Below are 26,500 nucleotides of genomic sequence, written 5' to 3'. Positions count from 1 at the left end.
ATATCAATCCTTGGTCATTGAGCATGGTTTCCTGGAACCCTAAGCTGAACAGGCTGGGTCTGAGCTCAGCAGGGAAGAATTCTTTGATTAGCCCTGTCTGCCATGGGCGTAGGGCAAAGGAGACTTACAGCATAAGCCCTTCATCTTTTCCATTTGGGGGAGGTCTGTTGTCTCCACCGTTGGATGGCACACTTCCTGAGGGCAGGACCACATCTGGGCGCCTCGCATGGCTGAGCCCACAGCCACTGAGTGGTGGGTGCTGACCTCTGTGTGATTGGATAGAGTCTGATGTGGAGGGTTTGGGCTTAAAACCAAAACGTAAGAAGAATCTCGTAAAACATCGCTGTCCTGGCTTGCAGCTTGACAACTCAGTTGTTCTTTTAGACTTAAATGTTAGAAACTGATGTGCTTTCCTCAGGTCTGCACGTAAGTGGACGATGTCTTAGACGGGTCGGTCTCTGCACTTTCTCCGCTGCATCACCTTTAGTGAATGGCATTTGTGTACCTGAAGGGTTCTGCAGAATTCTCCTCCTTTCTCTTCGCTAGGAAAAGCTTATCAGTATGCGAATGTGTGAAAGAGGCCTTGTTTCAAGGATGTAACCTTGAATGTGTTCCAATGGCTTTTTTAATAGGGAGAAAAGAATCAGATGTCAGCACTTCACCTAGTGTTTGTATTATGCTGGCATATTAGTTGGGTTGAAAATAGCTGCTTTAGTCAAATGTTTCATCAATTGTCCAAACCTCATAGAATCAAAAAACTCTGTAGCTGTTGTGGGAGAAGGTCCTAAATTTGACGTCAAGGAAACTGACATTTCACCCACACTTTTCAGGCTTTAAAACCAAAATGACTTTCTTAGGAAACCAAACATTACAGACACGAGCACCACAAATGAGAAACAGAGATGGACAGAACGATGTGTAAAGGGCTGAAATGTGCTTAAAACCCAGAGAACAGTATTAAGCTGGTGTCCTCCCAGCTGGCAGGAGCTGCCGTCAATGGAGAGCTGAGAGCCTCCTCCGACGTGAAACCACGGACTTGGTTTAACAGAAACACCTGCAGTTTCCGATCAAGGCTGGCCCACCCTTTTCTCTGGGATGGAACACACTGCCAACAGCCCCACTGCAGCGGCAGGAGACTAAGGACGGGGCGGGAGGCAGGTAGAGCTGGAGATTGCAGACCAGATGAGCTTAGGGGGTTGAGGGGTGCGGTGGGGTGTTGCTGGGGCCTATTGTAATAGCCCAGCTTTGAAAACAATGCTGATGACAAGTGCTGTGAAAGGACAGGGAGTCTTGACACTGCCTTTGCTCAGGTCACGAGTGAGACGCATTTTGTATACAATAATTGTCAACCCAGTTGGAACTGGGAGCAGTCGCAATAGACGGCTAACCCCCAAACCTGCGAGCAGTTCATAAAGGAGAACTGGGAGCAGGGGGAAGGAAACGCAATCTAAACCTGTGGCACCTCCCAGCAAATCCAAAACAGGGATTTGGATTTTTCCATTTTTAGCTGTTCCTGGTTGGTATGTAGAGGCATTGGCCGGGGAGCGAGGCAGTGGCATGGAGTGGTTGGCAGCACTGGCTTTGGAGTGGACTTTGGTTCAAAGCTGAGTGCTGGCACCTCTTAGCTGTGTGAGCTTGGACAAGTTTGAAACTCTGAGCCTCAGTTTCCTCCCCTGTAGAAAAGAAAAAAATAATTAGGTTATTTTTATTTATTAGTATCAGCATCAGGCTTGAGAAAATCTTAGGTACTTATGCAGAGGTTGTTTGAGGGCCACAGTGTGTGCAGGGCTCAGAGGGTTTGGTGTCTGGAGATGGAATAAATGCTGAATGAATGACCACAGCAAAGAAAGGGTTTTCACTGGGGCTGGCTGCTGATCCCAGTGGGGTCTCTATCTTGCTGAACTGGGAGAGGTGTGTCACCCAGCTGAGAGCAGAGTAACTCACCAGCACATCTCCTGGTCCGCCGCATTAGGGAACTAGCTAGGGGCAGGGAGTGTGCTGGGCTTACCGCAAACTAGTCTTTTTAGGGTGTAAAATGACCCAGAGAGACCAGGTGGAGGAGCGTCCCAAGGGAAGGGAATTTGAGGAAGGACTGGGGGCACAGGCCTGGAGTCAACAGAAGAGGAGATGTCGGACAGGAGAACAAAAGATGGTGCAGTGGCAGGGTTGCCATGGAAACACCTGAGGACCTGACGTGAGACAGCTGCTTCTTCAAAGTGCATTTAAACTTTGCAGCTTGAAATGCACCAATGCCTTTGGGAGTCAAGGCGTAGGGGATCCTGGTACTAGCAGCTCCCCGGAGCTAAAGGTCTACCAGGCAAGTAAATGCTTGGGGGAGCCTGGGGGGCTGGCTCTGGAGATGGGGAAAGTGGTCCTCTGAGCAGCTCTCCACCCAGCTGGGTGCCGGGATTCCCCCAGACCAGCACGGGCAGGGAGCACCATATTACCGTCACCTGGGCGGCTTCTTAGGCGTGCAGCTTCCCCAGGCCCCACCTCAGGCCAGCTGAGCCCCACCTCTGGGGGCAGGCCTGGAAATCTGCATTTCCCATGTCCCCAGGTGAAACTTAATGCACTCTGTTTCCTTCTGTAAGCTGCCGAAATGTAACATGCCAGAAACGGAACGGCTTTTAAAAAGGGAATTTATTAAGTTGCAAGTTTATAATTCTAAGGCCGTGAAAATGTCCAAAAATTAAGGCATCCAGGGAAACATATCTTAACTCCAAAGAAAGGGCCGATGAATTCTGGGTTTCTCCCAGCTGAGACGGCACATGGCAACATCTGCCAGCATTCTCTCCTCGTTTCATAAGGCTTCTCCGGGGATGTTTTCCTTCCACATTTCCAAAGGTCTCTGGTTGTGTGAGCTCTGCCGACATTAAAGCTTTTTCCAAAATGGTTCCCTCCTAAAGGGCTCCAGTAAGCAGCCCCACCTTGAATGGGTGATGACACATCTCCATGGAAACCATCTAATTATAAGTTACCACCCACGATTGGGTGGGTCACATCTGCATGGAAACAATAAAAGAGATCCCACCCAGCAATACTGAATGACGATTAAAGGCCGTGGCTTTTCTGGGGTACATGACAGTTTCAAATCGGCACTCACACCAAGGTGTAGGAACCAGTGCTTACAGTTTGGTGCTTGCTCACTAATGGGTGTGCAAGGATAAAATAAGGGGCGGTGGGGTTGGGTGCCTGCCTGAAAGTGGCACAGAATCACTGGTGAGAAAGCAAAGTATCCCTGGAAATGTGAGGAGGCAAAACTAGTCAGTAGTGATAGAAATCAGAACTGAGGTAGCTTCTGGGGAGGACAGACTGGAACGAAGCACAAGGCTTCTGGGGGTGATGGAAACGTTCGCGTAGGGGTATCATTGCCTGTTGTCCTGACGACAGAGAGAGTCCCGCTTCTCCACGAGGGGAGAGTGTACATGAGTGAGTGTTAGTGTGAGTTAAAGTATGTGAGTGTGTGCATGAGTAAGTGTGCATGAGTAAGCATGTGTGAGTGTGCTTGAGTACACGTGAGTGCATTTGTGTGAGCATGTTTGTGTGTGTGTGTGTGTGTGTGTATATCTGACAGGGAGTGAGGGATGGGAGGCTTTGACCCCATCAGTGTCTCGGGAAATAGCCAGGCCACACAATCAACAAGGGAAAATTTTCTTACCTGGTGGGAACTTAAACATTTTAATATTAAAACAATCATATGGAGTCAGATACAAAAATGCACATGAATTTTTAAGGTGGAACTGGAGATTGCGGGAAGGAGTTCCCGGAGTGTGTGTCACCTCCCTCTGCCTCTGGAGCTCCTTTGGAGGGAAAGCTGGGGAAACTCGGCTCCAGGACGGGTGCTGGGCTGGCTGCTTGGGGACACCGGGACACCTTGCTGAGCGTGCAGCCTTATACCTGGGCTGGAAGGCCTGATTCAGCGGGCTGGGAGTGGAGACAAAGAGATGAGAGAGCGAGAGAGCTTAGATGGATAGATGGTCGATACGGAGACAGGGATACATTTTTATAGAGGAGAAGTTAGCATACAGTGAAGCGCACAACCCTAAGTTTACAGTTTGATCAGTTTTATGAAATACTTATACCTGAGGCTGCACTCCATACCCCTGCATGCTTCCATCACCCCCAGAAACCTTGGGCTCCTTCCAGTCTGTCCTCCCCAGCGGACACCTCCGTTCTGACTCGTATCACTGCTGGTTAGTTTTGCCTATTCTAGAACTGCACAGAAGTCAGGGTTTCTCGGCCTCGGCACTGTGGACACTTAGGGTAGCAATTCTCTGCTGAAGCATGTCCTGTTCATTCCAGGAGGCTTAGAGACGTCGCGGGCCCCATCACAACTGCAACAACCAAAAATGTCCCCAGGTGTGGCAGTGTCCCCTGAGGGGCAAAACTGGTTGAAAACTGCTGATGTAAATGGAAATATGGGGTCTGCATTCTCATGTATCTGATTTCTTCCTCTTGGTATGCTTTGTGACTCTCCCCTGCTGTTGAGTGGGCTTCTAATTCACTCCTTCTGGTGGGGGGGTGTTCCATTCTGAGAGTAGAGACTGGAATGGCCAGTTCACGCATCCATTCCCCTGTGGATGGACACTCCCCAGCGTCCTAGACTGATGCGGCAGGCCCCAGCAGGCCGCTGCCTCCCGGCCCAGGGTCCCCTCTGTGGGGGCTTAGCTTGCCACAGGCCCCAGCAGCTCTGCTCCGTGTTTGGCGTCATCTGATTGTTGAGTGTCCAGCACTCCCCTTCTGCCTTCGCCTATCTTTGAGTTCGAGTCTAAGGGGCAAACACCTCCCCCTTTTCCAGCTGGGCCTACCTCCTATCTCCCCACCCATGACTTCCTAGGCACAGTGGCCTTGCTTTAAGAGGGAGGTCCCAGGTGAAAACCCAAATTAATAAACAGTCTTTAGGTGAAAAATTAATTAGGTCACAAAAGGGCTGGCCGAGCAGCTCTGGAAAAGCTAATTTATGTTTACAGATCATTGAGGACATTATTAATTTCTGTTTTCCTGACATTATCCCGTAGGGAAGGGCAGCATCTGCCCTGTTCACGCCTGTCTTCTCAGCACTCGGTGTAGGGCCTGTCCTGGGGCCCAGTAAGTATTTGGTCATTAAATGAAGGGCTGGGCCCCTCCCCAGCCCCTCCCCCTCCCGCTGCCACCTGTCCGAGCCTGGCTTCCGGGAAAGCAGAGCCCAGGCTGCTGTGCTGCCCCGTGAGGAAGTCCAGTCCCGGGGAGCAGGGGCGAGGGAGCGGGCAGGGCAGGGCGGAGGGAGACCAGGCCAGGCGTGTTGCTGAGCTGGCCCTGCTGGGGACTGGCTCAGCGGGACTCACTGCTGGACATCGGGGTGCCATCTTCAGAGGACAACTAAACTGGGAGAGGCGGTCGACAGGCGGGCATCCGGGGGCATCTGGGCTCCCGGTGGTCAGGTGTGCCCCCTGGGGTGTGAACTCCCCTCCCTGCGTGGCTCTTGCATGCTGGTGGTGACAGGAAAGTCCTGGGGCAGGGGACAAGGCAGGCATGGGCGGGCACAGGTGGGCACAGGTGGGCACAAGTGGGCACAGGTGGGCATAAGTCGGCACAGGTGGGCACAGGTTGTCACGGATGGGTACGGGTGGGCACAGGCGGGCACAGGCGGGCACAAGTCGGCACAGGTGGGCACAGGTTGTCACGGACGGGCACGGGTGGGCACAGGCAGGCACAGGCGGGCTGTTTGTACCTAAGTGGGGCAGGGTCCATGCAGAGTGGGCCGCTGTGGGGATGACCAAGTGGCCGAAGACCTGGAGGAAGGTGAGGCTGGGTGGAGGGTCCCGTGCCTGCCCCCCACCCCCAGGGAAACCTTCTCTTATCCATCCTGTGCCTCTTCCCTGGGTTCAGGGGCAATAAAGCCAGAGAAATTCCTGATGGCAAATCCCCTCCCGCGTCCGTGGTGTGAGGCTTGCACACAGCCTTTCTAGAAGGGTCGCTTCTCCTGCGTGCTTCCTTCCTGCCAGGCATTCCTGCCCTCCATCTGCATCCCACCACCAGGCTCCCTCCTCCTGCTCTCTACTCTGCTTCCGGCACTGAAATTTACGCTATTTAAGTGGAAACACTGATGCATTTGAAAGATGTGGTGGAACCAGGGTTTTGAAAAGCAATTAATAAGATTGTATGAGGGAATGAGACAGGTGCTCGGCTACTGCTTCTGCCAGGCTCATGTAGCTGTTGTCAGACTCCAGTCTCAGTCTGTGCAGGGGCAGTACGTCACTCTGCAGGACAGACAGCTGAGGACCACCCAAATCCTTGCCAGGGTCACTCCGGCCACCCTGGGGCAGCCGTGGCCCCTGGCCAGCCCCCATGCAGCTTACAGAGGGGAAGGGCTGGGGGTCTGCAGAGAGGGCAGGAGGCAGCGTGGGGGACTCGGCCGCCGTCTTTCGGCCCTGGCTGTGCCCGCCTTGACCTGAGAGCCCGCTTTGTAGGCTTCCCACCCAGTTTCAGGCTCTAGGTCTGGCCATCAGTCCCCAATTTCCTGGGAAGGCTCCAGTTATTGCTGCCTATGGTATAACCTGAATCTCAAAAGTAGAAGAAATCTGGGTCCCTAACCAATGCGAAGACAGACAGGGCTGTAGTTAGAGTTCCACTCCTTTGGTTGAGGTGGTCCTATCTGCTTAAGGCTTGGCAAACAGGTGGCTCTTTGTGCAAAGAAAAAGATCCCCTTCCTTCCAGGAGCGCTAAGCCCTAGCCCAGGGTGCGCGGCTGGACGAGGCGTGCACAGAGTGCATTTCAGCCCCTGCTAGCCCCTCAATCAGGCACCTTTATGCACAAGCCACACAACCAAGCATGGCAGTCCTGGCCACTGTGTGCATGTGCAGTCTGTGAGCAGGCACAGCACTAGGGACACAGCAGCAGCAAGATGAGACACAATCCCTTGCTCTTCCTTCAGAGCTTAAGAGCAACCTAAGACAGGCACAGTCACCTTGGTTAATAAAAGGGGGGAAATGTAGGAGCCAGGGTTAAAACAAGACCTGCAGAATTTGTTGAGAACAGCTGGCTTCAGTGGTGGCAGTGGTGATCTGTGGAGAGTGTTAGTTGCCTAATGGAGAACAGTCTTGGAGAGAGAGAGAATGTTTGTTTTGTCTTAAGCCCCAGGTTCTTTGAGGTCGTCTTAAGTAAGCACCCTGTATTCTTGCCAGGTGCATGCGTACTTTGTCATGTGAACCCTGCAGTGTATAGGCAGGACCTAGTTAGGAATAAAGTTGTCTGTTGTCACTGAGCTTCAGACCCCCTGATCCCGTCTGTCTTGCTCGTCATTCCTTAATATCCTTCGTGCACCACTCCCCAACTCACGCACTAGTGGGAGACTCACCACAAACAAGCCAACCTTTGTCCAAAGCAGTGCAGGGTGAGGCCAGCCCTGCCAGGTGAGGGCTCAGCGACAGGGACAGGTTGATAGCCGGGCAGCGCAGCCCTCTCCAGTCAGGCTCCAGGTATGAGACAGAGCTCACCCCGCCAGGAGCAGGTGGAGGTGGAGGGGGCAGGCTGTGGGGAGGGGCTGGGGATCGGAAACCAACCCAGGAAAGTGTTCAGCCCTGGCAGGTCAGCAGCTGGAGGTGAGCAAGGGGCCAGGGCTGGGGGAGAGGTCGCAGAGGTGAGCAGGGCCAGGCCAGGCAGTCACGGCAAGGAGTCTGAATTTGGTCCTCAGTAAGTGCCGTGAGAAGCCACCGATATTTCTGAGCCATGAGGTGAAGGACACGGGGCCAGGCTGACGGCGGGGGACAGGACAGACGGACGGGCCGGCCTCCCAGTGGCCCCGATGCGTGGTGGCGGTGGGGACGGCGGCAGGGGTGGAGAAGGGCCTTTTCCCTTCGCAGGCCGTGCCCAGACGCACAGAGGATCCCCATCCCCCTGCTGTCCCGGTGTGTCCTTGCCCGGGTGGGGCCCGGCAGGGCTGGCCGTGCACTGAGGGGGGCTCCGTGTTGGCAGTTCAACGTGAGGAAGTCCACAGAGCCCGTCCAGCCCCGCGCCCTCCTCCGGCTCCCGGACATCTGCAGTCCCAAGCCGGCGGTGACGGCCCCCGAGGTCATCAACGACACGGACTACGCGCTGAGGCCCGCGCCAGGGGTGTCCGCAGCCGCCGGACCCCAGGCCCCACCTGGGCACAGCCGCCGTCAGAGGCAGGTCACGGAGCAGCTGCTCGACCGGCCACGGAACGGTAGGTGCACGTCTCCCTGTCACCGCCGCGTCCTCGGGCGCCGCGGGGGATCCAGCCAGGCCTCGCGGGGGGTCAGGGCCTCGGGAGGGCTGGCCTGGGCTCCCACTGCCGCCTGGCCGCGCTGCTTCTCTCCAGGCCGGCCGCTGTGCCCCTGGGCAGGAGGCGCCAAGCCCCTTCCGAGGCCCACGCGCGCCGCTGCAGCAGGGGGCTGGGGGTCACAGCTGAGACCGGGATGGCGGGTCATGCCACCCTGACCGCAGAACCCTGCCCCCTTATAGAGCAGTCAGGTGGCCTTGACCCTGCTGCTCTCTGGGCCTCGGTGTCCTCTATAAATTCCTATAAAATGGGATCACACTGTTACCTGGTCAGCAGGTAAAGCTTTGCAAGGTGTTAATAAAATGTTCCACGTGAAGTAGTTAATTTGGGGTGTGGTACAGAGGAGGTAGTGAGCAACAGTCTTGTTTTGTTGCTTCTGTTCTCCTTTTCATCAGTATCAGCGTCACAAATGCAGCACCTGTCGGTGTGCTGTGTTCTGCCAGGCACTGGGGCAGGTGTGCGAAGCAGAGGCACAGCCCTAACCCAGAGGGACGTGTAGGCTTTTTAGGGAGGCAAAAAACAAAACAAGGGAGCCAGGCTGTTGTGTGGTTTGCTGTTTGGTTTTGTGAGGTTTGTGAGGAGGTGGAAGCAGACCCAGCGAACCGGCTCCAACAGCAGCCCCCTGGCCGGGGTTCACAGCACTGGCTGCTGGCCCCCACCCCACCCCTCCGGCCGGCCCCCACCCCACCCCTGGCCCTAGGTCTGGAGCCGCAGTGAATAGCCTGGCATTTTTTAAAGACAGGATTCCCGTAGTGCCTGCCTCGTGAGTGAACCCTCCTTGGCTCTTAGCCTCCAGGTTTGCAGCCCACATCTTAAAACAGATTTAAAACAGACCCATTTGCAGTTTGAGGTCTCAGGCTAGTAGGGGCAAAGCGAGGGCCCTTGGGCATTAGGTTGCATTCTCAGTCACATACGCGCTGCCCTGCCCTGGGAGCCCCGGGTTTCCAAGGCTTGGATGGAGCCAGGGCGGATGCTCTCCTCCAAGGACAGCAGGGAAGAGTGCAGTGTTGGGGACGCTGGAGGATTCAGGAAACATGCATTAATTCTCCTTTTCGCACTTTCTCCATCACTTCCCCACCGCAGAGGCAATGGCCGAGTTCTGCAATGGCTGCAGAATTCCATCGGAAGTTGATTGTCTCTGCAAATACTGACCAGAGGCCGGGGAGTCTGAGGCAGGACCCCCCCAGGCATTCAGACACTGTCCCCAGAATAGCCGGGTGTGCCGCTGCTCACTCCCACCGGCGGCACACCCTTGCAGTATCTTGTGGAGGGAAAGGCCCATTTACCGAAGGGAGCTGAGCCCTCTCCTGCATTTCCCGGTGGGGCTGCGGGCTCTCAGCAAAACCAGCTGGCAGACGCTGCCCCTGAACTGACCGTCCTTTCCCAGGGTAAGGGCCAGGCAGGGCTGGCTTTACTTTTGAAGGTTGAGCTGTCTGGGAGCTGGGGGCTCTGGGTGCCGGGTCAGCACTGCCCAGGGGTTGTCCTTGGGATGCCTTCAGAAGCCGCAGGGGCCCCGTGTACCCAGGTGTCTCCCTTCACACATGGTCACATCCTGGTCAGCCTGCCCCTTCCTGAGACGCACGAGGGAACATTTTTACCACTTCTGGGAAGTGTTCATTGCTTTCTAATATTGAGCTATTGTGGAAGCCAAAGAGTCCTTCATATTTCCTCCATCTAAATATTAAATTAGCTCCAAATATTGGAAACTTTTAAATTCCAGTTTGATTGAAGTGGAGTCTTCTGCCACTGCTGGGTCCTTTAATGCTTATACTATGTTTGAATAATTAGAATCTCCCGCATGTGAGGCTCCTGCTGAGGCGAGGGTCAGAGTGAGCGGCACTTATGGTTTTCGGAAGTTTTGAATTAAAGAGAAGGCTATTCATTCTTCACTCAGCACACAGTTACTGACAGCACTGAAGTCAGACCCACTGACCACAACCTTGCCCACAGCATCTACTGACTCCTCCTGTGACCTTCCTGTCCGGCCATTAACCCCTGAGGGCCAGGGACCGTGTTCCGTGGGAAGGTGGAATGGGAGAGGAGCCTGGGATGGTTTCCTGAGACAGGGTGACCAGAGCCAGGCAGGCCGAGGCAGCTCCCCTTACTGCAGGCCCCCCGTGAGCTAGGCCGCAGGCCGAGTGCCCCACCTCATTTCATTTAGCGCTCACGGAGATTTTCATAAGGAAGAACAGTCATTACCCCATTGTATGGATGAGGAAACTGAGGTCCAAAGAAGTCAAGTTACTTGTCCGCGTTGACACAGCTGCTATGTAGCAGCTCATACCCAACGCCAAGGCCCATTTCCTGGTCCGTGGCCTACTTTGGTTCCTTGAAATGCGATGGCCAGGACCACAGGTGTGCTCATCTTGATTCTGCATCCAGGTAGGAAACTTCGGGCCTGGGTTCCTGGCATAGGTGGCAGGTGCAGGGAAGGTGTGACCCGGTGGCCGTGATAGCTTTGTCTCTCGTCACAGGTGTGGTGGAAGACGTCTGTGTCATGGAGACCTGGAACCCCGAGAAGGCTGCCAGCTGGAACCAGGCCCCCAAACTCCACTACTGCCTGGACTATGACCGGCAGAGGGCGGAATTGCTTGTGACTCATCTGGAAGGTATCGCTCTTATTTGTCTTTCGTGGGCTTGTGGGTGCTCACCTCCCCGGGGTGCCGGCGCCTGCGGCTGGGTGGACCACCAGGCTCTAGGTTAGCGCTGTAACCAGCAGACCCCTAAATGAGGATGCTCAGACACCGGTTCTTCTCTCTCTCCCACGTAGCGGTAGTCCACAGGACGGTATCCTGGTTGTCAGGCATCTTTCCTCCGAATAGCGATTCAGGGACCAACTCCTTCCATCTAATTCCGTCACATCCTCAGGCCTCCTTGTCATCTGCATCTCACAGGTTGAAGGAGAAAGAGGACAAAGGGGATGCCGCCGGTTCTTACAAGCCTTAACCTGGTTGCTTGTACATCACTTCTGCTCCCCTTCCAGTTTTAGTGTCCCGGCTGCTAAATCAGACACCAGGAAATGGGTTGGCTTAAACAATGGGGATTTATTAGCTCACGGTTTTGAGGCCAGGAAAAGTCCTAAGCCAAGGGGTCATCAAGAAGATGCTTTTCTCCCAGAATTCTGAGGCCTTCTGGGGCCGGCTGCTGGCGACCCTCGGTCCTGGCTTCCCTGTCACGTGGCAGTGCACATGGTGGCCTCTCCTGGCTACTCTGGGTCCTTTGACTTGGGGCTTCTCCCTGTGGTTTCTCTCTGTGTCCTCCCAAAGGCCTCCAGGACTGGATTAGCAACCACCCCGATGGGGGTGGGTCACAGCTTCAGTGAAGTGACCTTGAGAAAGGCCCTGTTTAAAGGTTCACACCCAGAGGAATGGATTCAGCATGTGCTTTTCTGGGGTGCCTGGCTCCAGGCCACCACACCCCACTGGCCATAACCGTCACACAGCCACACCTCACTGCAGAGTAGCTGGGAGCTGCAGCCCAGCCACATGCCCAGGAAACAGAGGAGATGGGGCTTGGTGAATAGGTAGTCATCTCTGCCCAGGTGCCTTCAACGCCAGGGGGGCTTCCCGCTGGAAACAGAGGGCATGCTGAGAAGCCAGAAAAAAATGCTCCTTTTGTCTCTCTGGACCTGTGAAGGGGTCAGGATATCCCTGTTCGTCCCGACAAGTCACTTTACTGTCAGCAAAGCCAAGACTTTGCAAAGGAATCTGGGCTGACAAAGGGCTACTCTGTCAGAAAGAGTCAAAAGGAAGGACTTTTGTGTTTAATTTTACTTTCTCGAGGAAGTGATTTCTCATTTTATTTTCTTTTGTTTGTTTGGTTTTTGGGCGCATGGCCTGCGAATCAAACCCGGGTCTCCCACATGGAAGGCGAGCATTCTGCCACTGAACCACCTGTGCTCCCTCATTTTATTTTCTTAAGACTTTTATGTGCTTCCGTATACTTCATCACATTTGGTCTTTACTGCAGTCCCATTTTGGAGATTAGGAAACTGAGTCTAACACCATCAAGTGACTTGTTCAGAATCACTCCAACCAGTTAGTATCAGAACCAGGACCAAAACCAGTTCTCTTGCAGCTCAGCAGAGAGCTCTTCCTGTTAGGACACACAGGCTCAGTTCTCCATCCTCTCTTCCTGGGAAATGTCAGCTGCTGCTTCTCAGTTTATCGTTAAGGAGCTGGCATAAAACAGCACAGGTACAGATTTCTGGATAAATCTGCAGTGTGTTAAAAAAGCCAAGGACCAGAATACAAAAAGCATCATGAGGTAGCCACCAAGTGAGTCCCAGCACAAGTGGTTCATGCTTAAAGCACAGAGCAAATCACAGTGTCAGCAGCAATAGTAAATGTCACCAACAGCTTGGGGGCCCTGGGGCACAGGGGATGTCTAGAATTATGTGGTAGGAGAGGCTTTGGGGGATGTCAGGTCTTACCCCTGTCCTCCAGGGAAGCCAGGGTGCTGACACCACCTTCCCGGATGAGCTCCTTTTTCTAAATGCCTCTGTGAAAGGAGATCCCAAATGCCCGAGTGGTCAGCCCCTGTGTCTTTCAGCTCTGGAGGTGATGACCCTCAGCTGGACCTGCAGCCCAAAGCAGGGACGTGCCTCTCCCTCCCGAGCCCTGAGAAGTCCATGTCTGTGTGGCTGTCTCCCTGCCTGCAGCTGTGAGCGGGGACCATGACGGAGGCTGTGACTGCTATGTCCAAGGCAGCGTGGCCAGCCGGACAGGCTCGGTGGAGGCGCAGACGGGCCTGAGGAAGCGGCGGCTGCACACGGTCTGGGAGGAGGGCCTGGTGCTCCCCCTGGCAGAGGAGGAGCTTCCCGCCGCCACCCTGACGCTGACCCTGAGAACCTGCGACCGCTTCTCCCGCCACTGTGTGGCCGGGGAGCTCCGCCTAGGCCTGGATGGGGTGTCGGTGCCCCTGGGGGCTGCCCAGTGGGGCGAGCTGAAGACTTCGGCTAAGGTAGGGCAAGCAGAGCACAGGACGGCAGCACTGGGGGCCTCCTAGCAGCTCTGCCAATGCTGGGAACAAGCTTCCGAGGCCCTCCCAGCTGGAGCAGGGCGGATGAGTAAAGCAAAGACAGAGTCCTGAAAAGGGCGGGGGTCTGGAGCTGGCCCATGGTCCAAGACCTGGGGTCCCTGGTGCCTGCCTCCAGCTTTGCGTCCATCATGTTACGCAGAGACTCCCCTTGTCCCACATGCACGTTGGCTGTGAGGCCGTGATCGTGTTCACCCCATTTAGATTCAGCTTGTCCTTCTTGGTGTACAAGCCGAGTGCCAGGCAGTGCAGGGGCTGAGCGGCGAGGAGGCAGAGGCAGAGCCCTGCACTCAGAGGACGCACAGGCCGTGGGATGGACTGGCACAGACAGATGCTGCTGCTGCTGGCGGTGGTGATGTTTTCTAACGTGTTGAATCTTAGCCCTAGAAGAAGGGCTTGGCCAATGTGCCATGGCCTAGAGTTCGGGAGGCCTGGTGTGCGGCGGTGTTTGCGCTGGGCTCTGAAGGGGTGATGCGGCCTGGGGCAGGCCCAGAGCCCAGGGTTCTATGTGGTCAGGACCCCCAGGGTGGTTCTCACCCTGCTGCTGGGGAGGCTGTGAGTTCCGGAAAGAGGCAATGCTACCCTCCCCTGCCGGCGGCTCCTGGAAAGCAAACCGTTGCCTCCCCACAGGCCAGGGCAGCAAGAGGGTCAGGGAGGGTCAGGGCTGAGGACAGCAGACGACTGATTAGGCCCCTGGGTCAGTGCCTTATCCAATGGTGCCTCGAGAGAACCTTCTGGATGACCAGACTTCCAACTAGCTGGTGAGTGCCTTAGCTGGTGGAACGGGACCCACCCATCCTGACTGTTCCCTCTGGTCTCTTCATGAAACCGGGGCACGGAGAAGTGATAACGAGCTATTCCCAGTCAGCCTCTGGGCCTTTGCTCACGCTGTCCCCTTACCCAGAGGGACCTTCCTCCCAACTCTTCAGGCCTAAATCCAACCTACTTCTCAAATGCATCCCCCCCGTTGGAAGCTGTTTTCCCTCTTCTGCATCCCCAGAGTCACGTGCATGCCTCTCATTGCACCTTTTGCCGGGTATCAATGTCGCTCTGCCTCATTCACTCCTTCAGCACATGCTGGACACGGGGTGTATTTGGTGGTGAGCCAAAGAGAGGAAATAGTGTCTCTCCCCTGGATCTTGCAGACCCTCCTGGATGGGGCGTTTCTTGAACAATAGCACTGAAAGCAGCGACCTTTAATTTAGTGAGGTATAAACCATGTACATAACTGGGCCAAGCACATATTAAACAGTTAATTTTTTTCATTATGCTTTTAAAAAACAAACCACAAAAACAACTCAAGAAGATCCGATTATTCTTGCTTTGTTGATGAGGAAACTTACCCGAAGGCATGGCACTGGTGTGTGGCCCGGCTGGGATTTGAACTCATGTTCACCCATGTCTGAAGTGCGTGTCCCATGTATGCCCCCTCACGTCGGGCAGAGCTCAGCACACCATGGCCTTCGGGCTCCGTCAGGCCCCTCACCTGCTTTCGTACAGCCTGCAACCTCAGCATGAGCTTTCCATTTTTAAATGGTTGGGAAGAATCAAAAGAAGAAGACTATTTTGTGATGTGCAAATGATATGAAATTCAAGTTGCAATGCCCATCAATAAAATGTTATTAGAACCTGCCATACTTGTTTATGGATTGTCCCTGGCTGCTTCTCCCAGTAGTTGTCACAGATTCACAGGAACTGCAGAGCCTAAAATAGTTATTATCTGGCCCTTTACAAATAAAACAAAACAAAACAAAAAAACTGAAGAGCCCCAAAATATTTATTATCTGGCCCTTTACAAAAAAAAAAAAAAATTGCCAACCTCTGAACTGAAGTAATAGAACGACTCATAAGAGCTCTATGTTTGAGCGCTTACCCTATTCTGGGTGCTGTGCTTTGAACTTGACCTGAGTTCTTTCACTACTTAATTGAGACAGACATGGTGACTGACCCACTTAGAAGAGGAAACTGAGGCTCAGAGTGGGCCGCTGACTGGTGTGGGCTGCCCAGCCAGGATGTGGCAGAGGTTGGGCTTGGGCTCCCTCCTCCTCCCAGGCCCCCTGAGCACCCAGCAGTCTTCCCGGGTGTGGTCAGCTGACCCCTCTCCTAAGAGACACCCGGGCTGTGGGAGGGAAGAACACATTTTTCAGTCCCCACCTGTTTCTCTTTGGGCTGTGATTTCCTCCTGACTCCATTTTCCTCTCTTTCCCAGAAAATTGATAGAAAAATCCCAGCTACTCTCAGCAGGAACTAAACTGTACAGAAACACACTAATTGCTGTGTGATCTGGGACTTGTGGGAAATCACAGATGAGGGTTGTGGGAGAAGGAACCAACCCTTTGGCTTATTAAACTGATAGATTCACTTTTTGTGGAGAGGGAGAGGCTCCCCCACTGGGCTTAGGTGCTTTGAAACAGTCCCCAAAGGGCTGAAGTTCTGCTCTTCTAGGTAAGCATCTCAGACGTCTGACCTACTTCTATTCTCCCAGCCAGAAGATCAGAAATCACCATCATTCATTCATTCTGCACATACCTTGCCCAGGTCCTACCATGTGCCAGGCACCCTGCCAGGAGCTGGGGACGCAGCAATAGCTCAGGCAAAGCCCTGCCCTCCAGGCTCGTCCGTTCCAATACTTCTCACACTCGCTGTAGCCGATCTGTTCTGCAAACACATTCTCGCATCCACTGTGCGCTGGCCTGCTCGCCACAGAGGTGGGCAGTGTCAGAGGGCAGCCTGTGCTCAGAGGTAGGAGGCTGCACCCTCGGCGTATCTGGCAGGAGAGAGTCCCGAGGCCAGGCTGCCTACCCTCTCTGAGGAGCCTTCGTCTCAGCCATTGCCCCCAGGCACTACAGCCTTCTCTTGGCCAGAATGGGTTACTGGAGGTGCCAGCAGTGCCCCAGTTCTGGCCAGAAGACACAGCCATAAGTGGCGCATGCGTCACTGGAGACCCGCAGATGGCCCCAGTCTGAGGAGCGTTTTAATGATTCACTGACAGCTGGGGAGAGAGAGGAGGAAGGGAACCCAGAGAGAGACTGGAGAAGGAAGAATGGAGAGAGTGCTATTTTTGTCTACAGGTACTTCAAGCAGCAGAGCCGAGGTGGAGGCAGGGGCAGTTATAATTCCCCAGAGAGAGGGCTGCCGGCTCCCCCACCCAGCCCACTCCCAAAGCCCAGACAGGTCCCTGTTCCCCCCGGAAACCATGTTTTGTACTCAACAAGCTCAGGAAGTGGTGGTTGCCTTGTCCCGATGGTTCTCAGGGTGATGCACTAGCAACCAGTCTGGAGGGCTCAGTGTGTGCCGGGCTGATGGAGCCTTTCCCCGGTCATTGCCAGTTGTCCCTCATGCGCTCTCTGCCAGGGGGCACGTTGTTGGCCCCTCTGTTGACCAAGCGAGCATTACTTTGTATCACTGCCATGACAAAGTGCCACCAAAAGCGTGCCTTAAAGCAACAGAAATGTATTCTCTCCCAGTTCTGAAGGCTAGGAGACCAAAATCAAGGACCTGTCCTTGCTTCTTCCAGATTCTGGTGGTGGCTGGTAACCCTTGGCACTCCTTCCTTGTAGCTGCATCACTCCTGCCTCTGCCTCTGTCTTCACTTGACCTTCTCCCCAGCGTGTCTTTACCTCTGTGTCCAAACTTCCCTCTTCTTATAAGGGCAGCAGTCATATTGGATTTAGGGCCACCCTAACCCAGTATGGCTTTGTCTTAACTAATTACTTCTGCAAAGACCCTGTTTCCAAGCATGGTCACATTCACAGGTCCCAGGAATTAGGACTCAAACCTATCTTTTGGAGGTACACATGCAACCCACAATGCAATTTTCTTAGCAAGCCCATAAAATGGAGGCTATTATTACCCCATTTTACAGATGAGAAAAAGGAGACTCAGAAAAGCTAAGTAATTTGTTCCAGGTTGCACAGCTGCTAAGTGCTAGAATTGTGAATTCAGACCCAGATGGCTCTCGAGTTCATGCTCTCAGTACTTCTCTTGTTCTGGGTTATAAATAATGGTTGTTGTCGTTGTCATTAGAATTATAAGTCATGACCTTTATTGAGAGCTTAGTATTTGCTTTTTCTTACTTAATGCCCTGATATCTGTATTTCTTCATAGCATTTTGCACTGCCTGATGTTATGTAATAAATTGAATCACTTTCTGGCCATCTCCCCAGCCTGAGTGTAAGCTCCAGGGAGGCAGCCTTCACTGTGTTTTTTTCACCGCTGTGACCTTAGCACCTGGCAAAGGCCCTGGAACAGAACCTGTGTTTGCTGAGTGAATGAATCCACCTTCTTTGACATCTAGAGAAGTTAGGTAACTTGCTCAGGATCACACAGTTAGTGAGCAGGGGAGCTGGGGTGTGCCCCCCTCTCCCTGTTGTCTGCTATTCATTTAACACACGTGTTGACCACCACTCCTGGCCAGGCCTGTGCTGGGAGGCTGCAGTGAACAAAGGAAAATGGACGCCTGCCCTTTGGAACTCATGGTCTAGAGCAGAGATGAACAGAAGAATTGTTCCATGTGTTTTGAGTCTGGTAGGGAAGTGGAAGCATCAGGTGCTGTGGCAGCCAACAACCAGGGGCCCTGGCCTGGCCAGAGGGACAGGGGCGACCCCTCAGCAGTGTCCCCAATGCATAGCTAGAGCAGTGTCCCCAATGCATAGCTAGAGCAGTGTCCCCAATGCATGGTTAGAGCAGTGTCTCCAATGCATGGTTAGAGCAGTGTCCCCAATGCATGGTTAGAGCACTGTCTCCAATGCATGGTTAGAGCAGTGTCCCCAATGCATGGCTAGAGCAGTGTCCCCAATGCATGGTTAGAGCAGTGTCCCCAATGCATAGCTAGAGCAGTGTCCCCAATGCATGGCTAGAGCAGTGTCCTCAATGCATGGTTAGAGCAGTGTCCCCAATGCATAGCTAGAGCAGTGTCCCCAATGCATGGCTAGAGCAGTGTCCCCAATGCATGGTTAGAGCAGTGTCCCCAATGCATAGCTAGAGCAGTGTCCACAATGCATGGTTAGAGCAGTGTCTCCAATGCATGGTTAGAGCAGTGTCCCCAATGCATGGTTAGAGCAGTGTCTCCAGTGCATGGTTAGAGCAGTGTCCTCAATGCATGGCTAGAGCAGTGTCCCCAATGCATAGCTAGAGCATTGTCCCCAATGCATAGCTAGAGCAGTGTCTCCAATGCATGGTTAGAGCAGTGTCCCCAATGCATGGTTAGAGCAGTGTCTCCAATGCATGGTTAGAGCAGTGTCCCCAATGCATAGCTAGAGCAGTGTCCCCAATGCATAGCTAGAGCAGTGTCCCCAATGCATGGCTAGAACAGAAGGACAAGGCTGGAGGGGAAAGGCAGTCAGGACTTCTGGTGGAACAGCCTTCCATGTCCCTCCTCTCACCTCCTGTGCCCATCCCCACACTCTGTCCTGGTGTGGCAGACCCCAAGGCTGGCCTCCCCCCTGGATTTTGAGCAAAGGGCACCTGCTTTCTGCTCAGAAGAAGGGACTCACTGCTTTCAGCTGGCCCCTGCCCGCATGAGCCCTTCCCTTCTCTACCATGTCATCTCCAGAGCTTTGGACATGAAACATCTGTCTCCTGTGATGCCTTTTGGTCCTTTTTGACCCTGGATGGATTTGTTGAAATTCTACACAATCTCGGGTGGGGATTTGAGTGGAGATACTCTGCACGGGGGATAGGTGTGTTTGGATGTTTCATGTAGCTCTCACCACCACGTGTGAAGCACAGTCATCACAGTTGTCTCTGGCTGCTCTCTGCCATCATGTGGCTGATGTTTTGTTGATACTGTTGGCCACTCTGTTGACCAAGCAAGCGTTATTATATCACTTTATTGACTCTTTCAGCCCTTGGGGACTGGAAAGAATTATATTTTCAAACAAATGAATGGGTGACAACTCCCACTGCCCCAGGAACCTGACCAGTCAATCCAGTGGTTCTCACACTGTGTTTCCTGGAGCCCTAGAATTCTGCAGAGGAGCCTCCAGGAGCTTTGTGGGGTGGGGGAGTGCAGGGAGGTTCAGGGGCAAGAGGGTATCAGAACAGCCAGGGCTGTTTGGCCCCTGTCACTTCCTAAGTGGCATCTCTTCTATCTATGATATATGTTGGGTTTGAACATAATATATTTGAAAAATCACATTTTGTGGCAAACAAAACAAACTCTAGTTGAAGCACATCAAAGAATCCCTTTGTGGTTAGTTGGTGGCCCTTCTCCCATCAGTGGATGGGCGATCAGTTCCTCGATGCCTTTTCCATGGGCTCCCAGTGCAACCTCAGCCTTGGTACTAGTTGAGTGGGCCAGAGCCGCCCTGGAAGGAGGCTCCTCTCTGTGTCTCCGTTTCAATTTCAGGAGCTGTCTGCAGGAGCAGGGGAGGTTCTCCTGTCCATCAGCCACCTCCCGGCCGCCAGTCGCCTCCTGGTGGTGCTGATTAAGGCCAAGAACCTCCACTCCAGCCAGTCCAAGGAGCTCCTGGGGAAAGGTGAGTGACATACAGGAGGAGAGAGACTGGGCGCCTCCAGCTGCTGGGGATGCGTGCAGAGGGAGGCGGCACCTGGGAGGCAATGGGGACAGGTGAGCAGGGAGGTAGAAGAGGAGACACCTGCAGAGCCAGCCTTGGCTATGTCCTCCACCTCATGTTCACGAGCCAAACTAGGGAATGCACTCACATCAGCAAACTGGGGAATGCACTCAAAATGGATTTGAGCTCACATCCATTCACTTTGGGGCCAGTCCCTTTCACCAGTAGCCAGGTATGAGTTACCTGGGGCTCCCTACCTAGGAGATTAGCCTTAACCATGAGTCACAGGAACTCACCGAGTAGATGCCCAGGCTGCCAGGAAAACCAGATCCAGCCCTTGTCACCAGCCCTGGCTGGACCCACTTCAGATGGATCTGGAAGCTCAGGTTCCCGTCTTCTGTCTCAGCTACCACCACCCATCTACCTGCACCCACCCCAGACTTCTCTCTCTGCTCAGCCTTTGCCAGTCTGCTGCCCCCGCACCAGCAGGGGGTGAGTGATGGCAGAAGGTATGTGGGTATGTCAGCTGCGCCTGCAGCATAGACCCAAATAAGCCGCTCTCCAACATTCTGGAAGCTTCAGTTTTTGATTCTGGGTATCCCAGCAGCACAAGCCTTCGGTCTTGGGGACCAAAGCAGGCTCCCCTGTCAGAGCCAGAAAGCAGCTTCATTAGCCGGGTGATTCCTGGCCGGAGAGGCAACTGCTTATAGTAGGAAAATATAAATAGATAATTGCCACTGCACTCAGAACCTTTGAGCAGAAGATTTTGGGTGAATGAAAGCATAAAATTGGCCTTGCTGACAGAGTCCTAACCCAAAGGTCAGAGGTCAGCACTTTTTCCTCATTCCTTCCCCCCCCACACCCACAGGGGGGCATTCTTTGCTTCTTGCTCAGTCTTTTTACTTCCATTGATTGCTCCCTTCAGGACAATTACTATGCAATACTTTGTAACTCAAACATCTCTGCTGAAACAACAAAGTAACCACCCAGGGGTGCTAATGCAGCAGTAAATACAAAGTAACAATTACTCTCACCTCAGCTTTAAGAACCCTGACTCCTGTTATCTGCAAGATCATTTAGTGACCTGTGGGCTGATTTTCTGGCCGCAGCTATATGTGTGCTGTGCTCACCGAGGGCAAAAGAACTACACTGCAAGAGACCTGCTATCTTAGTGATAGGAAAAGAAATGTTCAGATGGGGGGTCGTGGGGATGAAGACCTGGGGATGGCTTTGTTTCTCCTGTCTGGGTTTAAAACCTGTGCTGTTGTCCTGGGACCATTCGATGTGAGGGTCTGAACCATGTGGGAGAGCTGTGACAAAGGATGGTCCCGCAGTGGCACTGTCTGGGGTCACCCAACGCCAGCCTTCTATACTATGCATGTTGTCTGTTTGGCGCAGTGAGCGTCACCTCCATGGAAGCAGGCACTGTGGGTGTATCCCATGTCCAGACACACGGTAGGCCCTCAGCGACTGTTGATGAATGCATGGCCCGGCGTGGGAGTGGGGAGGGAGCTCTGATGCAAATCTGGAGCCTGAGACCGTCTCTCCAGCTACAGGAGGGTGCAATGGCCTGGTCCCCCCGACTCAGGAGCTCACTGTCAGCCCTTCTCTCTGCTTCTCTCTCCCCTCCAACCCCCCCAGACGTGTCTGTCAAGGTGACCTTGAAGCACGAGGCTCAGAAGCTGAAGAAGAAGCAGACAAAACGGGCCAAGCACAAGATCAACCCCGTGTGGAACGAGATGATCATGTTCGAGCTGCCTGACGACCTGCTGCGGGCGTCCAGTGTGGAGCTGGAGGTGCTGGGCCATGCCGAGGGGGGCCAGAGCCATACCCTGGGCCTCTGCAGCCTGGGGCTGCACGCCTCCGGCACCCCGCGCAGCCACTGGGAGGAGATGCTCAAAAACCCGCGCCGGCAGATCGCCATGTGGCACCAGCTGCACCTGTAGACGGCGTCCCAGCCGCCCCGCGCCCTGCAGCCTCCATCATCCTCTGCCATCTCCTGTCTGTGCCCCATCCTCACTCTGATGCCCAGCAAACAGGCACAGGCATGTCTGCCAAGGCCAGGGCCGTATTCCTCTCCCATCAGAAACACCTGTTCATAAGGTCACGTGTCGGGGGACCCGCCACGAGGAAGGCCGGGCAGAGCCCCATGTGGAGACGGGACTTTCCGAGCACATCGAGGCATGCATTTTGCTCATTTATGTACTACGGAAAGAGACGCGTATCAAGTACCACCTACGGGCAAGGTGGCCAGTGGGATCTGGACAGATGCAGAGGGAGCTTGATTTGCAGGAATGATGGATGGAAAGAATTTAGCTTTTGAAAAAGAAGCATTTCCCAAAACGATGAAGGAAATAAAAGTATCCTGGATTAACTCATAGAACTGGAGATTGTCAGCGTGGGATGGACTCTTAGCCGGCGTTAGACGAAGCTTTCCAGTCAAAGCAGTAACCCAGCAGTCCTCGACCTCGGTGTGCAGAACCACCCGCAGATTCCCAGGCCCACCTGTGCACATTCCAAACCACGATTCTGAAGCCCAGGAACCTGCATTTTTTAGCAAGCGCCAAGTGGTTCTGATGGGGAGCTCGGGCTGCTGCCCTTGGAGAAATCCTTCAAAACATTCTGAACAGATTTTCAACCATAGCCCTTGACGGGGCCCTGCCCCCTGGGGTGCCCTGTTCCACCCCCACATCCCTTGTTCCTCAGAATGAAATGTGGGGGCGGGGGGGGCTCTGTGGCTTTATTTATTTATTTATTTTAACGTATTTGAATGCTTAGATTTTTAATTTGTACTTTTTGGATTCTGCTCTTGCCCTGAGTTCTGTGCTTTTTGTTGAATTACTTTATTGTCTCATCTCAAAGTCAGTTTATACCACACCTGGGAGACCCCCCCTGACAAGGTGTTGGGGGAGTGCACCGCCGGGCACCGGGCTGAATTCTGAGCTCTTTGTTGTCAGGTCTGCCAGCCCCACGGCGTGAGCCTCTACGGTGCAGCCATCGCTTCTCAGCAGCCCAGCCACTGAGGGGGACTCAGTCTGGGGCCCCTGCTAATTTATTCTGCTAGATCTGGCTGCATCAAGATGGAGAAGGAAGATCAGTTTAAAAAGAAAAAGAGGCCTTTTGTTAATGTGCCTCCCTCCCTCAATTTTCTGGACGTATCACTTTAATTGGTAAATAACCAGCAGCTGTGTATTGAATTCTGCCTTGTTATTCCAAATAGATGTCCATGTTATTAATGAAATCTAAAGTAAAAGCCTTGCTGAGTGGGTAGAATACTCACCCCTGCATCAGACTCCCAAGTTGTGCTGTGGTCGCTGCCTTTCAGAATCTCAGTTTGGCCATCTCTAAACTAGAGCTGATGATGTGGGATGATAAGCAAAGAAGCTGTGAGCTCTCCCTGGCTGGAAACAAACAAGTGAATGCAGGCTTTGAGGCGTGCAGAGGATCATCTTTAAGCGAGGTGATTGTCTTTCACTTCAGGCTGGTAGCTGAGAATGCGCCAAAAAAGCCAGAACCAATCCAGGCATTTCCAGAGATCCCACGTTAGGACTCCTCAATACTATCACCCAAACTCTGGGCCTCTGGATGCTGCTCCAGTCTCCTGGTGTAAGAGAATTCCTCGACAAGATGCCTGGGGGCTATATATATACTTCATTTCTTCTCCCTGAGAATCTAAACAGGGACCTTATAACTGTTAGTCATTGTTTTTCCTTCCATACAGAAATAAAAAAAGTGTGAGAAATAACTTCAACTCATCTGTAGTAGGGTTCTCTAGGGGAACAGACCCAACAGGAGATATCTGTAAATATGAGGTTTTATGGAAGTGCCTCATGCAACTGTGGGGATGCTTGAGTCCAAATTCCATAGGACAGGCTACAAGCTGGCAACTCCGATGAAGGTCTTGGATGAATTCTCCAGGAGAGGCTGGCTGGCTGAAGTGGAGAGGGAGGTTCTCTCTTCTGACTTCTCCTCTAAAGACTTCAACTGATTAGATTAGGCATCTCTCATTGCAGGAGACACTCCCCTCAGTTGTTCGTAGATGGAATCAGCCATGGATGCAATCAATGTGCTGATGATTTAAGTCCATGAAAAGTCTTCACAGCGACAGGTAGACCACAACTATTCCCTGTATGAGCTGATTACCTGCTGCCCCACTTCAGAAAAGTCTGGATTCTAGATTTAAAATCAGGGAACATCTGTTCCACATTCTTATAAACCTATGCACCTGCCTTAGAGCCACACCAAAGGACATTTGTGGTGGGCTGGGCAGGGCCCCTGATTCTAGAACATCAATTCCCTCCATGCTCCTTCTCTCATTGTTCTGTTATTCTTTCTTTGGATCGCCAAGGTCTAGTCTTCCAGAATCCACACTGACAGTTGGCCTTGATGGGAGTCAAACTCCACCATGGAATATCTTAGGTATCAGCTATGCCTCACTTAGCAGGGATATACAGAAATGAGAGAGGGGTGGTAGGAATTTTTGTCTATTGTGTTCAGTGGTGTTCTTCAAACACCTAGAGTAGAGCTGGCTCATGGGCACTCGATATTTGTTGACTGAATTAATGAATGGAGGATGAATGGGGGAGTAGATAGAAAAAAAGAAGGGCAAATGGCATAAAAATTAGAGACATATCTGACTTCTCAGTGTTAATGGCATCAGACTACTCAGCAATTGACTCAGAAATTCACGACGTTGAGTATTATTGTCTGCCTAACGAAAGCTCATAGCTCCCCACATAAATGTAATTAACAAAAGAAGGAAATATAATTACCATTCTTTTCCCAGAATGCCATCTTGGTGAATTTTCAATGTCAGGCTGCCAAATAAAAAAAACTTCAGTATGCATCAACTTACCTTGTACCAAACACATTTGCTAGTAGAATAATCGTGTCTGTGGAGGGCATCTGGTCATTTCTGAAAGGAATACCTTGTACTTTGTCAGGGAGCATTGTCAAAGAAAGGTATGAAGCAGGGGTGAAAATTAAGTGAGACATCATCTGAGATGGGGCATTGCACAAAAGGTGGTCTGGGTCTCTGCTAGTGACAGCTGTGGGGACAGAGAATGAGGAGTCCATCTCATTCATTTGACTCAACTTCTTGCATCACACTGATATGCTTGTTGAGTGTCTATTGATCAAGGCTTTGCACACGTCTGTCCATTTCAATTTGAAGGATGACTTTTGATGTGGGCTGAATGACAAATCACCCCAGATGACACTATGCAGAGAAGGGGCAGAGGAGAACAGTTTCTTCTGGATGTGGGAAGCTGCTATTGACTAAACCAAACTGGGGGGAGGGCCACCAAAAGAGAAGCGTAGTCCTTGTGATTTGTTTCTGCTTCTTGTGTTTCCTGTTATCAGATGCTAAGCGTGTGTTTGTTTTGTATCATAAACCAAAGCACAACAAGATGCATGAGACACTGTGGGTGTGTCTGTCTCACTTTGGAGCAAAATCCTTGCAGTGGTAAATAAATAATGCCCATCAGGGTCAGCTGGCTGGTGTTTTCTTTTTTGTCTTTTTTACTTATTATTTTAAACATAAAAATGCAGATAAAATAATTTAATAAACTCTCAAGAACCTTTGCCAAGTTTAATAAAAGTTGATGAATACAGTTGATGTCTGCTCGGTGCCCCTCACTTGAAAGATGCCCACCTTGATTTGGGGTTTATCACCCCCGGCATTTCCTTATACTTTTGGCAACATGTAGATATAAACCCTCAGCACTCGAGAACACTCTTAAGTATTCAAAATTTTTATTTGGTAATACCACATATTTTTCTTTATGGTTTTTTGTTTGTTCGTTTTTTTGCATGGGCAGGCACTGGGACTCGAACCCAGGTCTCCGGCATGGCAGGTGAGAGAGACACCGTGGCCCGCCCTACATATTTTTCTTAAACCTTGAAATTGTGAGAGCTTCATCCATGGAGACATATGTAGCTTTAGTTCATTGAGTTCATAATATTCCATTGTAGGATATGCCACAACCCCATTCTCCTGTTGGTTTACATCTGGATGTTTCTCTCTTTTTTCTTTGCTGTTACAAGAAAGGCTGCTATGCTTTCTTGTATATGCGCCCAAGTTTCTCCAGGATATAAATCTGGGAGTGAGTGGAAATGCTGGATCATAGAGTATGGTGTGTGTGTGTGTGTGTGTGTGTGTGTGTGCACGTGTGTGTGTAAATGCAGGTACCTCTGTGCCACCCTGATGGCCTTGCTTGAACCCTGAAGTAAAGGGCTACATGCAATTAGGGAGGCAGGGCTGGCCAAGGTGTCTTCGAGGTTCTGACTTCACTGACTTCATTTGTGAGAAAAACAAATAAGTGGGAATCAGAGACTCTTCTTTCCCTAACAACCCTCCACACCCCCAACACTACCTTCAGTGGTAGAGTCAGGACTAGCGCCAGTGGCAGCCCTGTGCTGTAGGTGGTGGCCGGGACATGATGTCTGTGGTCTCTCGGGGGCCACTGCAGCCCTGGTCTCTGGAGGGAGAGTCCATCTCCAGGGAAGGGCATGGCCTGAATTTTGAAGTCAGTAGAAAATCAGCCAGGCCTCAGGGCATGAAAGTGAAAGTTCCTTAACAAGAGTAAATGATCCATAAAGAAAGCCACTGGATATCTTCACTTTCCAAACCCGTTCATAATTTAAATTTCATAATAAAATAGGATAA

At 52.4% G+C, this 26,500-nt stretch overlaps 1 protein-coding gene across 1 annotated transcript in view; it reads left to right on the top strand.

The window, feature by feature from the left end:
* The window catches only part of SYT13 (synaptotagmin 13), a 41,223-nt gene extending 18,750 nt beyond the window's left edge, over nucleotides 1–22,473 (top strand). The window contains exons 2-6 of the mRNA XM_077112299.1: nucleotides 7,954–8,182; nucleotides 10,753–10,887; nucleotides 12,939–13,240; nucleotides 19,665–19,794; nucleotides 21,475–22,473. Coding sequence (XP_076968414.1) covers nucleotides 7,954–8,182; nucleotides 10,753–10,887; nucleotides 12,939–13,240; nucleotides 19,665–19,794; nucleotides 21,475–21,779 — 1,101 coding nt within the window. The 3' untranslated portion in view covers nucleotides 21,780–22,473. The remainder of the gene's footprint in view (nucleotides 1–7,953; nucleotides 8,183–10,752; nucleotides 10,888–12,938; nucleotides 13,241–19,664; nucleotides 19,795–21,474) is intronic.
* The last annotated feature ends 4,027 nt before the right edge of the window (nucleotides 22,474–26,500 follow it).

Source organism: Tamandua tetradactyla, chromosome 8 (assembly GCF_023851605.1).
Source record: "Tamandua tetradactyla isolate mTamTet1 chromosome 8, mTamTet1.pri, whole genome shotgun sequence".
NCBI classification, from domain to species: Eukaryota; Metazoa; Chordata; class Mammalia; order Pilosa; family Myrmecophagidae; genus Tamandua; species Tamandua tetradactyla.
This window is presented reverse-complemented; position numbering and strand designations above follow the sequence as displayed.